Source organism: Strix aluco, chromosome 14 (assembly GCF_031877795.1).
Source record: "Strix aluco isolate bStrAlu1 chromosome 14, bStrAlu1.hap1, whole genome shotgun sequence".
NCBI lineage: Eukaryota > Metazoa > Chordata > Aves > Strigiformes > Strigidae > Strix > Strix aluco.
The window spans coordinates 7363430-7377259 of NC_133944.1; the positions used below are offsets into that span (position 1 = coordinate 7363430).

Below are 13830 nucleotides of genomic sequence, written 5' to 3' on the forward strand. Positions count from 1 at the left end.
TCACAACAGCATCTTGCAGCTGGGTCTTCCCAAGCTGAGAGAAGGGTCAACAATTTGCAAGAGGCAGCAAAAAGACTTGTATTACATCTATCACACATATTTAAGGTAAATATCATTATATTGTCTATGTGACCAAACTGTCTCACCTGTACTGCTTTCATTCTTTTGTAATGGCAGTGACTATAGAATATAAGCTGTAAAGCTGAGAAAATAATGCTCATCAAAGTCAGAAGAGATGCAGAATTCAGAAGAGATTCACCAAATCTACATGAAGCAATGTTCACAAAGCCATTGCACTCTTTTTTTGGTTACGTCCCCAGTGCCACTCTGCACTGATAAAGTTGCCTTCTTGCAGTGTTCAGGTATCTAAAAGGGATGGCACAGTTGCCAAATCCTTTTTACTTCAGGCCTTTAGCTGCAAAAATAAGTAGGTGCTGAGTGTTTTGCTGACAGTCATTGCCTATTTCTTTAGGCAGGAAGGACCCCAAAGAAATAGCTATTTATTTAGAGATAAAATGTTTTGATGGCTATGTGAAATGTGCAAAGAGAGCAAACCATAATCCCCCTCAAACCAAAGAGTTTTACAGATCAGCTGACCCTGTGTCATCTCTAAAGACAAGAGACTTTAGGAGAAAATTTAAAGCAGTTTCTTTGCAGTCCAGGTGCAAATAGGGTAGTTGAATGGGGTCTTTTAAAATGCTACTCCTGCGGTCTTGGCCAGGTTTCCATGTTGGGAATTACTGGCAGCAGCTCAGCTTGTTTAGCCCTTGGGATGTGTGTGACAATGTGTCTCTTTCTCTTTTGTAAACACAAATTACCTGTTGTGCTAATTTTTCTCCCGTAATGTGTGCTGCCTTTTTTCCTTCCTGGAAATGATCTGAAAACATCCTAAACATTTCATTTCTCCCTTTAAAAATTTTATTTTTGATCATCACAGTCTCCCTATATGAGGTCTTCCAGCTTCACATTAACATGATCTTAATAGGTTCCGCTCATCCTTACATGTGCCAGACAAAATGATTTGGACAAAGCCTTGATTTAGGCACTGTGAAGCTCTCCAAACAGTCTGAATTGCACATTCACAGGTTCATAGCAGGTCATACTGCCGGTAGGGCTGGCCAGAGTGAGGATTATGTTTTGGCTTGTGTAGATGTTTGTAGGATTTTCCTACACCAGATGGAAAAATCAGACTTTCTCAGGAGTGTGATCATGTCTTCCTTTGGTGTCTCCACTTCACTGAAGACTCAAAGGTTCTGCTCAAGGGCTGAGGCCTTCTGCTTCACCAACCCAGAAACTCGAGCTTCCACCTCGTGTATGGCCATATGACCTTTGAAGTTGCGAAATCCTGTGCCATGGCCCTTCTATAGAGGGGCTCTGAGACACTCCCAGTGCTACTGCTCCCACCCAGCCAGTGTGGCTGCCCACTGACAAGGGGATGCTTCAGCTGGGGGCTGCCAGCCTGGCTCAGGGCAAGAAGCCAAGACACAGCTCTGCAGTTCAAGGCTGTCACAGGATCTGCAAACAGCTGACTCTGCTTTACTGTGTCTTAGAAGCAGCACTACCCCATGCACAGGCATAATCAGCTCATGCACCAGGCCCCAGGGTTGGAAAATGTGTGATGTGGTCCAAATAAAACACTGTTCTTTAAAATGTAAAGGAAATTTTTAGCTGCCTGGTCAGGAAGGAAAACTAGTACCTAAAGGTAAATGCTTGGGAGATTTCAGCTTGTCTCTGCAGATAAACTCAAGCACTGAGAAGTGGGAAGTGGCCCTGCCTTGCTGGAGGCTGTGGAAGGGGCAGTTGGGAGCAGACAAATACTGCAACAAGCCCTACCACCACTGGGAGGTGCTTACACAAGGATGCTGAGAGTAGGAAAGAAAAAGTAACCTGTATCAGTGCAATTTTCACTAACAGTTCAATACGCCTATTGAGAAGTACCATTTGTTTCTGGGAATGCTGCCCTCTTGTGAAAGGTCAAGAGTATAACAACCCCTCCCATCCAGCTCTCCTGCCCTTAAGGCTGTATTTTGATGATACACAGATGAGTTACATGCTGTTACTGTATTAGATGTCGCTTCAAATGCTGTCCCTAAAATTTTCCTGATTACAGCACAGAAGTCTGTGAGAGCTTTTTTGAAGTCTTACTTGCTTTTCCCTGCTGAATTCTAGCTTGGGCAGAAAGAACCATGATGAGGTAGCATAGCATCTGCCTTTCCTGTTAGCTGCTGTCTTTAAGGATTTCAAATCTTAGTACATGTCATGGATGGGTATTGTAGCCAGAATAGCATGGCCTCCAGCACAGACTAGCAAAACATATATTTACCTATCTTTTCTGATATGTTCTGTAGCTTGCTTGCTGATACCACTCAAGCTATCTAGTATAAAGCCAGCTTGTTAATGTCTACATAAAAGGCACTCACTGCACTGTCTGCAGTGCAGACAGACGTGGCTGAGATACTGGGCAATATTTAGTGAGTAGGATTAGTCCATTTCAGAAATTGCAGAACATCCTAACTCTTGCACTAAACAGGTCTGGCAGAACCCCAGAGTTTTTAAATGAAAAACTGAAGAAATCAACAAGAAGGTGGCTGTAGTTACACCTGAGAGGGTGGATGCATCTGCATTTTAGGGAGATTTCAGAAGCAGGGGTTATGGGTCTGGATATAGCATGCTTCAGAACTGAAGGAATTTGTGTTGTAACAATAACTAGCTAAAAGTTGCTGTTGGTCACAAAAAGGGGGATACAAATCCCCATTTCTCATCTTCTTTTCTTCCTGAAAAATGAGATTCCTCTGGTGGAGTTGGGGGTGCTGCAAGACATGTGACTCTCTGCACTGCTTGGGCTTGTATGAACCTCATGTCACACTCCTGGATCGTTGTCCATCTCCCATGTGTTTCCAGCCCTGTGCAGCATCCTCTCCCTGTGCAGCATCCTCTCCCTGCACCCTGACCCTGCAAGCCAGGTGCAGCCAGAGAACCTGAGCTGTGGGTTTATAGCGTGGGATTATGCAGCTGGGTAGGTGCAAGTGGCAGGGCCACACATCCTGACAAAATATACAATGTTCTGGGAAGCTCTTTAAAGAGGACTTGGAATCACAACGTGATTTGTAAACCAGATGTTTGTAAACAAGATTTGTAAGTAAAGAGGTAAAGAGAGATTTGTGTGATCCCCCGTATCCAACTGCAAAGGCAGCTGATGCTTACATCCATCCAAAGCCTGAAACCTGGCCTGTACTTTAGTCCCAGCACACGATGCTACATATTGTGCATGTATGTCTGTTGCGTGACCTTACACATCAGGGAAGGAGGGAGTTCAAAGACTGCATTCGGACTTGAAGTTTTTTGAAACTGAAATTTGATTCCTTAGTGGCAACTAGAACAGCAGGAATAAACAGGCTATTTATTCAAATATTTTTCAAATAATACTTTCAAATGGAAAATATTCTGGCATGTGCCAAGTAATTTAGACATTGTGTAAGCATAAACTTCACAGAATTTTTCATTATTTCATTATTCATTGTCATGTACATTTGTACTGCAGTTTATTCTCATTTCCAGCAGATGTCTTAAGTGCCCTAGGAATGATTAGGAGAGCTCTGATTTTTATATTGCTTATCCATCAAAATAAAAAAGACCAGGCTCTGTCTGCTTAATACTCAGAGTAAATCCACCTTCTTGTATGGCCTTATACCAGTGTTACCCAGTAGAGGATCAGACTCTGCTTGATTATACATTTTCTAGATGTTTCATTATTGTAGGAAGAGCAGTTGTGGACAGACACCCATCAGGTCAAACATGCTTGTACAATTGGGGTTTTGAAAGGAATGGAGGTCGTTTGTCCTGGCTTTGTCAATATCATTTCCTAAAATAATGCTATGGACTCTGCCTGGTTTAAATCAGCTTCATGTAACAAGGTGACATCATTTCACAAGTTATATGGACATCTGGCTGATTAAATTGGCTAATTAATCTTTTACAGATCTTTGAATGTCAGGATCACCTGTGTTTGGTACCACTTTGTTGCAGTGGGAAAACAAACAGGTTGGGTTTACCTGAATTTGACATTCACTGCCCATGTTCATCTTCAGTGCCTCTCAAGCCACAGGACAAAACTTCTTTGCAGTTCTCATACCCCTCCCCACAGGGCCAGGTTGCCCATGGGCATGGAGGCCTGCAGCTAAGGTGGACCTGCCAAATCTCATGCTTTACCTTGCTCCTTGCCCTGTGCTGCTCCTCGTGCAGTGCTGGCAGCTGTTCACAGCTGCACTGCTGGGCTGGCAAGCACAGGCTCAGGTTGCAGCCATGTGCCAAGGTTCCTCGCCCCTCTCATGTGCTGGGCAATCAAATAGTGGAGAGAGCTGCTTTTTTATGGCTTTATCAAGCCCTGTATTCTTCCTTGCTCAACAGACTTGCATGTTACTGGAAGTCTCTCAGCCCACAGAAATGGGGAAGGGGAAGTTCCTGTGAGTTAAATTCTCACTAAAGGCAACCAAGCTTTACCTGCAGAAGGCCAACAACCTTTGCTCCTTCTCTGATAACTAATGGCAAAACAGGCAGGGACTATCTCCCCATGCAGAAGAAAAGTGGTGCCAGGTCACCAAAGCTGGACATGTACAAGTGAGCCAGTAATATTTGTGCAGCACTAAATCTGAGCTGGTCCAGCCTGTTGAGGTGGTAAGCCTGCTTCCAGATAAGAGCTGGCAGGTTTGTGCAGTGCCTCATGCTGCTACATAGACTTAACAACTTGGGTCTCCATTAGTTTGAGGAAATAGGCACTGCACACTGCTATGTAGCTGCTCTCCAGGTTGCAAGCAATGAATGGTCTCTATCAAGGCAGTCCCTTTGCAAGGGATCTAATGTGACCAGGAAACAAAACAGCTGTTCTAACAAAAGGCTACCAAATTCATGTCTCAGTGCAGGAGCTGTAAGGCAAGTGCTTGCTTTGCATATCCAAGCTTCTTGTACAACCTGGCACTTGATGCAGGAGCTTGGCCGGCCTTTGCAAGCTGCCTCTGGTAGAGCGGAGGGCTGCGAGTCCCCTGGAGCATCAGCAGCAGCACAGCTGCAAATGCAGAGGAGCAGCTGTATTCTCTGTGCAAGGATTTTCCATTTTGTACTTCATTTACTTCCTCCAGTGGCTCCATAAAACCAGTATAAACCAATACTGCATCCTCAAGAAAGATAATTGGGTTTGGCAGTGTATGTGGTGTACTTTAGTATGGAGAATTGAGTAATGATTAGAAAAAGTATCCTGTGTTTTTTTCCCCACCAAATAAGTTACAACATGGAAATAAATATTACTCCCTGAATTTTTAATACTGCAGCTATGATTAGGTTCATTTAGAGGACCAATCAGCTTGATGCTGTCCCTATGAAAGCCAGTGGTGAAACTCCTTTGAGATTCCAGCTTGAGTTGAGTTTACCATCTTAATGGGAATAAGGAAGGAAGCTTGCAACAATTATCCTTTTATTATCCTGTTTTGCCTGATGATTAGCAAACAGAACATTGTGTAATAACTTTATACATCACTGATATGTTGAACAAAGTGTAGATCAAATATCTCATATGAATTGTATTATGTATGCTTTATTAAATTAATGTACAATGCCAGGGAATGTGCTGCAAGAAAGACAATATTGAAATGAGACTAACATTGAATATGTGAACTGTGAGAATGGGTTAGAGCAAGTGTCACACAGCACAGCCAATAGCATCTTATATGTTTAGGTGAGCAGTTGCAGATAGATCATTTGAGTGAGACCTGAAAGACCATTCCTTCTGTAAACTCCTGTCACATGCCTACGCTGAGTCTCTGAGTACTGCCTCTCCCTAGTGACACACTGCATAAACACACCACTGATGTACAGGCTCAACAGCAGCTGGCAATCAGACTTCATTATGGCACTCATTCTTACAGCCCAGCATGCAACACCACTTCCCATCTGATCCTCAGATGGAGCAATCCCAGTTCCACCCATGAGGTGAGGATGGGCCAGAACAGCTGGATCTGCAGCCTCATCTGAATCCAGGCACAGCTCTTGTTGGAAAAGGCTGGGCTCAGGGATCTGCGTTGCTCGTTTCCCTCTGATGCCCTACCAGAGGCAATTGCTCAGATATGTGTGGAGAGGATGATCAAGAAAATAGTAGAAAATGCTTACAATGGCCACACTCAGTGTTGGTTTAGGCTCTGAGCTATCCTATCTGATGAGAAAGCAAGGAAAATCTAGACTATTGTCTCTCAACTGTATATATTTCTATGGGGCTTTGCTGACAGGGTCTCAGCTGAGGGCATTCAGCGTAAGGTTCTGTGCATCTCCTGCATCTCCTTTCCTTTGGAGCAGGTATGATTTGAGACACAGCTTTCAGCCATGGAGGCAAAACTTCCAGCTCAGCTGCTAAATTTAATCAGGATTCCTTCAGTAAGTGGAGAATTAAATGCTAGAGAACCATAAGTCCTTAAACCAAATGGCAAAATTATGGCATTGGACAAGTCACTTAATTTCATTTTTTCCTGTCTACAATAGAAATGGTCCAAGAACTAAAAGGGATGCCTTTATACAACTGGTGAGATACTTGGCATGTCACAGGAGATGTGGTTTAATTTATTTTTTTTTTTACAGTGGGAAAATATTCCTAGTATAAAATGCAGACACTAGAAGGAAAAAAACAGCAGCAGGAGAAATAGAAAAATTATCTGCCAAAGCAAACTGATTTAGAAAAGAAATATGCTTCACTTGTCATCATTTCTCTTCTGTGTTAGCAACAAAAGAAATGTTTTCTCCTAGAAGCCTCTGGAAAACATCACTGGTCTGACACATCCTCTGGGCCACACAATGCCTGTATCACCAGAAGACACCCCAGTCACCATTCAGCTAACTTCACCCACCAGCCTTTACAAATATTGTTTGGTTATTAGCTTATCACCTGGCCAGCCCAAGGGCTAGACATTTCAGGGAATGTACAGAAATCCTTATCATAAATAATGCATCTAGCATATCTGCCATCTCACTCTGTTCTTCTAGGGCAGCTAAGATGCTGCATCATTTACAGCTGCACTCTATAGTGAAACACATCTCTCCATGTGGGAAATGTATTTACAAAGATTACTCAGCAGAAGAGCACAAAATGATTTGTGCTGGAACCTGCAGCTTATCAGGAAAATGATGTTTGGCAGGGACACAGCTAATGTCTGGCAGAACGTAGCATGTTTCCAGTCCTGGCAGTTGCAGAGGCAGAGCTGCTTCCGGCAGGGCTGCAGGTAGCAGGAGGCTGATTGATGGCAGCCGGGCCTTGGGCCTGGGATGGGCAGAGAGCAGGAGCTGTGGGCATGGGTGGCACAAGTACCTCATAGCTGTAGCTCTAAGAGCAAACCTGCCCCCAGAGAAGCACTCACTTCCTATTCCCCAACCCCTCAGCCCTCACAGTAGAACAGTTTTTCCTTCACTGTTTTTCCCAGTTCTTTTGGGCTAATTTTAGCATCTCAGCATGGTCACTAAGCAAGAAAAAAAGCAGCTCTTCCAGACAGATCAAAGCCCTCCTCATCCCAGAAGGAAAACAAGCAGGCACCCACCCCTGCAGCCTTCCTTCAGTCACAGACCCCATCCACCCACAACCCTTTTCCCTTTTTTATAGCTGGCAGCTGCTGTTCCTAAACTAACAAGTGCCAGTGGCAGCTTTCAGCCCACCCATTTAATCCTTGGCTGCCCAGTTTGCAACTCTGTCTAGTGGTGTCTGTACCAAGCATTAAACACCAGGGTTCAGAAGCTGCAAGATTAGAGTTTTCCTTTGTCATTTTAGATGTTTTAGTTCAGTCAGTTTTAAAGCTTTTACCAACAACTGTGAAGACTCTTCCTTTTTAAATGAAAGCTGATCTAGCTGGTGTTTTTAAGAGACAGGCCAATCACTATGAAGGCTGTCAATGCTTGTTTCTGGCCATTTTTTCTCATCTTGCCCAAAATGCCTGCAGTTCCCATATGTGCAGGGTTAATCTACCTGTGTTAAGTCCACTAGGAGTTTGTGTGTCACTCTGTGGGGGATGAAAGTAGACATGACCCAGTATTCTTCAGGAGGTAAAAAATTAATTTTCCTGAAGTGCTACCAGAGAACAATAATGATTATTGAGTATTGCAGGGACTGTAGAAACCCTGCAGAGAAAGGCTGGGATGACCATGTGAAACACGGTGAGAGGTGGGGGGCTGTTAAAATAGCTCCAAGGAGGATACTAACCTCGGCAACGGCGGTGTCAGTGTCAGGCACCCCTTTATACAGTAAAAATCAGCATCTCTTGAATCTTCCCTTTTTTGGCTTTGCAGAGGCCTGGCTGGCTGGGGTAGGAGGTGATGGTGCAGCTGCCCTGTTTACCTCCCAGGTCTGTGTTGACGGGCTGTTCTGCAGCCTGGTAAACATGCATGGCTTCATACAGAGGGACGGGAGCTAAACTGAACTCTGAGTACTGAACACTTGCCCTGAAGTGAGTCAAATTTCCAGTGATGTGGTAAAAAGCAGGGCAAGACCTTAGAGGCTGCCACAGAGGGGTGCAACAGTCCGGGCAGTGACCAAACCCCAAACCTGTAACAAACCACCCCACAGCCTCCCTTTCAAGCACACAAATAAATCAACAGATAACATGCTGCAAATTCTACTCTTGGGCAGAGACATACATGATTCATCTTTTTTCATACATTCATCATCTTAACTCTTCATCGTCTGCACTGTTCTTGCAACACCTTGCAGTTTTTGCACAACATACTGGTGGTGAGGTGCCCGACACAGCATTGTCACAAATCAAGGCAATGTTCAGAAAACTGCGCCATTTGCTGCAGAAGTAGCTGACACGAGATAGTCAGGTAAACATGAAAGGAATGGCTTAGCTAGGATCAACCCAGAGCAATCAATCAGCGTGACAGCTCAGACTGAGGAGATAAAGCTCTATTTGCATTTATACTCTAACCTGTTCTCTCAAAGGAGAACGATAGGATGTTTGTATAGATGTTACAAATTACTTGGGGAAAAACGTGCCTTGATGCAGATAGCAGTTACAGTGTGTTGATTGTTTTGGCTCTTTCTGCAGTGAAACAAAACACTGGCTCACACCGAGGGACTTAGGTGCTGCCAGGGGGAGAAACTCCTGCACGGTTCTCTCGGAGCTGGAGGTTTTAAGCGTGTTGTGTGCTGGCAATCATGGCTGGACTAGAAGAATCTTTTCTGACAAAAGCCAACCAGGATTAATCACTAAGCTCACAGAAAAGGAGAGGGGAAGCACAAAATGGAGGATGTGGTGAGGCCCAGGGATACTCAGTATCCTACGATGATTTTTGCATTTTATCTGGCCAGATGCCACACAAAAGCAGCCTGCTGCATCCCTGCTTGCCTGGCAGCAGCCTCGGGGTGTTAGCTTGTATGATAGTTGAGTATAGACGGCCCAGTGGGAAAGCTGGTAAAAGGCAGAGCTTTATTAGTAATCACAGAGAGTTTGCAAAAGCTATGGTGGTTTGCTTTCAGCCTTCTCCTGACCCTGTGATAAGGGATGCACTGATCATTATTTGCTTATTAAGACTTGAAAACAGAGGGCAGAAATTTATTCTGCTCCTCTTCACAGTCAGCAAGTGTTCATATGAGCTTTTAGATTATAAAGCAGATGCAGTTAAGTACTGAAATGAGATTTTTCAGGGACATTACAGGTTTTAGAACATGTCCTGCGTGGCTGGAATAAACCAAAGCTAACGTTTCCTCATTGTTTAGATATTAAACTGAAGTTCATTGAAGCATTTCTTCCTTTCATGCAGGGAGACCTTTAAAGCCATGTACTCAAGTACAGGCTTGAGATGACCTGTAAGTTTGCTAACTGTAATCAGTTCTTTGAAAGAAAAGGTGTAAGCCTCCTTGCAGCCCTGAGTTAAGACCAAGACCCAGGGAGTGGGATTTCAGATTCAATCAAGTCCTCCTGCTTTCTATTAGCTCTTTGGTGGCGGCTGTTTTGGATGCTATTTTAAGATTATTCCCTTAGAGTATCTTAATTTCTGAAAGGAACTGTCTCTCTGAGGATAACTTGTGTGTCAATCCATCTCCCAGTGCAATCTGAGTGCTAACATCTGAAAATTAGTTTCTATCTGTATCAAAATACACTTTGCTGAACACTTCATGAATGGTGCTTATATAATGTTTTAAACTTCTTAGACTGTAACAGTCAACATTTTATATCTAAATTGTTAATGTTCTGTAAAGTAGCACACTCACTCATTTTAATAACCTTGATGTACTCTATAATAAAAAAAAAATTCTTTGTCTATCCCTCAGTGACCAAAATGGGAAATGAGACCCCAAATTTTCCTTTTAACTGATTCCAAGTCAGTTCCCTAATGTGTCCATAATATTAGAATAAAACATGTAAGCCAATGATAATGCTATGCTCAATATTTTATTTATATTTTTATGTAAACATAATTTGCTTTGTAGGCACAATATAACAAAAGCTCTAAAGCAACAAATACAATTAAACAGTGTTTCAGTTCACTTCAATCAGGCTTAAGTTAAAGAGAAGCTTTCACAGTTCCTTTAAGGCAAATTGAGAAATAATTTGTTTCACTTGAAGAAACTATCCAATTGTCTTAGAGTTGTTTAAACAACAGTGTCAGTAGTAAGCACAAACCTTCATTTCTACTACAGTAAGACTCGGTCAGTAACAAGTCTCAGCATCGTCATTTTGAACAGTATGCCCTCTACCACTTCAGATGTGATACTACTGTTTGTGGTATTCTAAAAGGTACTTAGGGCTTGTGGGCCAAATTCTGCTAGCACAAATCCTGCTTCCAGAACAGATACGTGAAAAATTTCCATTCATTTCAGTAGTAACCTTCATATATGCCATATTAATACCAGTAAAACAGAGAGCAGAGTTTAGCTTGCTGATGGTAATACTCATCTGTGTTGCACTTAGGTTGATCCAGAAGTATTCCTTTGTACTCACTGCAATTACCTGATATTCTGCTGATCAGAAAATGGCCCTAAAATTGGTATGAATTAGCATGAAGAGTATTTTTGCCTTGCTAACAAAACCAGAAAGAACTAGCCAAAATTATTTGATTGTTGTCCCTATGGTGTCTGTGGCCATGACCAAGATCACCCATCTTTCTTTATCTTGAAGGGTAATTCAACCGTAGAGCCAACCATACTGCGGTTTCTAACAGAAGAACGGATTTGCTATTCTGCTTGCCCTACTAATTTAAGGCCTTGAGAATGCCACTTTACTGCCAGCTCGAAGGTCACCAGCAATATTGCTCACTTTGGCATCAAATCAAAATTCCTAGTTATGTTAAGGTTTGTTGCAGGACAACATCATTACACCAACTGCAAAACAAAATTGGGCATGTTTCCTACCATTGTCAGCTTATGAGTCGTGAAAACTTAATGGCCTTTCTTAAAAGCCCTATTGGCAAGCCCAATATATGGAAAACTCTCACTGAATATATATTTTTTTTCTGATATGGCACCGGAAGCGTAGGCAAGTCCAGCTTGAAAAGAAAATCAGCTATAGTGAATTTCTGCATCAACATCTAGAGAAAAATGAAGTTCTGGTTCTATTAATATTTCAAAAGCTTTTTTGGCATTTTTCTCCACAGTTATTTCTTCTCATTATTTTTGAATTTGTTTAACCCAAGGGAAACTCCTTCAGAATGAACATTCTGCACAATTATCTGGTATTAGAACAGCAACTTCATAAGTACAGTGTAAAGAGATGGACATTAATACTCAGGCAGCAAGATGAAACAGAAAAAACAAGAGAGAATCTTCTAAAACCACACATAAAAGTCATCCAGACCCACAAGTTCTTTCACATTGAGAAAAGCCTGAGAAGCCCTTACTCTCCACTTCTCTATATTAGTTTTTAACTTCTATCACTACAGGATACTTGTAGATTTAGGTGAACAACTAGCCATGCCTGGGGAAATACTTTCTTTTGGAAAAAATATATTAATTCAAAGATATATGGCATTATACAAGGTCTCTGACATTCCTTTAGCATTTCTACTGTAGGTGATTGCAGTCATTTTAAAATAATTGTTTTAACGAGACAATTGAGGACCTGAGTAGCTGCTGCTTGGATAGGTGAAAGACCTGGAAAAAATATTTACTTTTGTCATGTTTAGATATAGTTTCCACTAGTGGGAGGTAGATAAGACTAGCTGGTCTTTGAATACTTGATCCTGCAAATAATTACAAACATAACTGTACATATGGAGCAGAGCTTTCAACAGAACTACTCACCTAGATAGTTATCCCTGTGCATAATTTCTGATGGGATTAAGGCCTAAAACTCATTTTTAACAGGGTTAACTTCTGTAGGAGTTCAGCTCCAGCTTGATAGCTGATCAACACATTAGTGATTTAGAGCAATGAACTCCCATCAACAAATTTCTTTCCACATACTGATGAGTGATCCCTACCAATGTGATTTAAAAATGAAATTTAAAATTGGTTTGGATTTTGGACACAGACGAGTCAATGTGTCCTTAGCAGAAGATGTTGATCTGTCAATAACAATGCTAATCGCTACAGGTAATTAAAGTTCTGGGTCTAAAAAGAGTGGCTCACTGACCTTCTTTGCCTGTAACATACAGGGTGATAGCTCAGATCAACAGGAAAGCATGACAGTTGGCACTCTGAATGAAGGGTTTAATTACTGGTGCTGATGACTAACGTGATTATACAATACTAATCAAAGTCTCTCAATTAATGATTTCTTGCACAATTTCAGATTCCACAATTCTAAATGAGGTACTTTTGAAAATGAAGACAGGATTGCTTCTAAAATGATAAAGCATGACCAAGGAAAATGAAAATTCATCTTTTTGCAACTTTTATCTGTGGTTCATAAAAGGAAAACTATTTTAACACTGAAAATCCACAAACTTAAAATCCTCCCTCCAGTTGCTAGAATCTTCCAGACAGCAAGTGGGGAATTTTTTTTTGTTACTGTTTCCAACTTGCAAAAAAAGCCCAACCCCCTCAAATAATTTTATGCAAAATGTTGGAATTTGCATGAGAAAGATGCCCATCTAAAATTACACAGTAAATTAATAAGGCTTTTAAGCCAGAACAGAAAAATCCATGGGACTCCTACAGGGAAATTGGGTATTACACAGGAATGTCATAATACTGCACTGGATGAGAATGGCACTTGAGTTCAAAACAACAATGATCAACAGCTCATAGCTCAGCTGACTGCAGACAAATACAACACACACTGTACTACAGCATTTGTTCACTGATGCACAGAATATATTTCCCAGTCTTGTTCCCTTCTACTTCATCAATCTTTCTGCTTCCACCACCTCTGACTGTTACTGGATGAATGGCATGCGCTCTTTATTCTCGTTGTCCCCTTCATGGTCTTCTTCCTCTTCTCCAGCCTCGCTTGTCTCTGTGCTGTCATTGGCCATCTGTAGGATGAGAGACGAGGGACATCTGAGAACCTTCCACATTGTTTTATTCATTCTTATTTCAGTTTGATTCATTTGATAAAGTGGCTTTAAAATGAAAGAAGACATGGTTGCAACATGAAAATCAACACTCTGTCCGTGCAAAACTTTTGTTGGCACTGTACCACTTCCAGCTGAAATTGTAAGCTGCTCCCTCACGGCTTACAGCCGAATTACCTAACAGAGAGCTGCTTTGTAGGACAGTTGCACAAGCAGACTCTGATCTGTGCACCTGTAGCAAACTGATAGTAAGGCTCTCTGATAGGAAATATGACTGTGTAGGAAGTTTACAGAATGTGTGAGATCTCTGGTTTACAACCCCTTCTGCATCTGCTCTTCCAGAAACAGGTA

The 13830-nt window shown here is 42.0% G+C and overlaps 1 protein-coding gene across 1 annotated transcript in view; it reads right to left on the bottom strand.

The window, feature by feature from the left end:
- Positions 1–10399: 10399 nt before the first annotated feature.
- VAT1L (vesicle amine transport 1 like) overlaps positions 10400–13830 on the bottom strand; it is a 64204-nt gene continuing 60773 nt past the window's right edge. Inside the window, exon 9 of the mRNA XM_074839618.1 lies at positions 10400–13440. Within this exon, the coding sequence (XP_074695719.1) occupies positions 13342–13440 (99 nt within the window). The 3' untranslated portion in view covers positions 10400–13341. The remainder of the gene's footprint in view (positions 13441–13830) is intronic.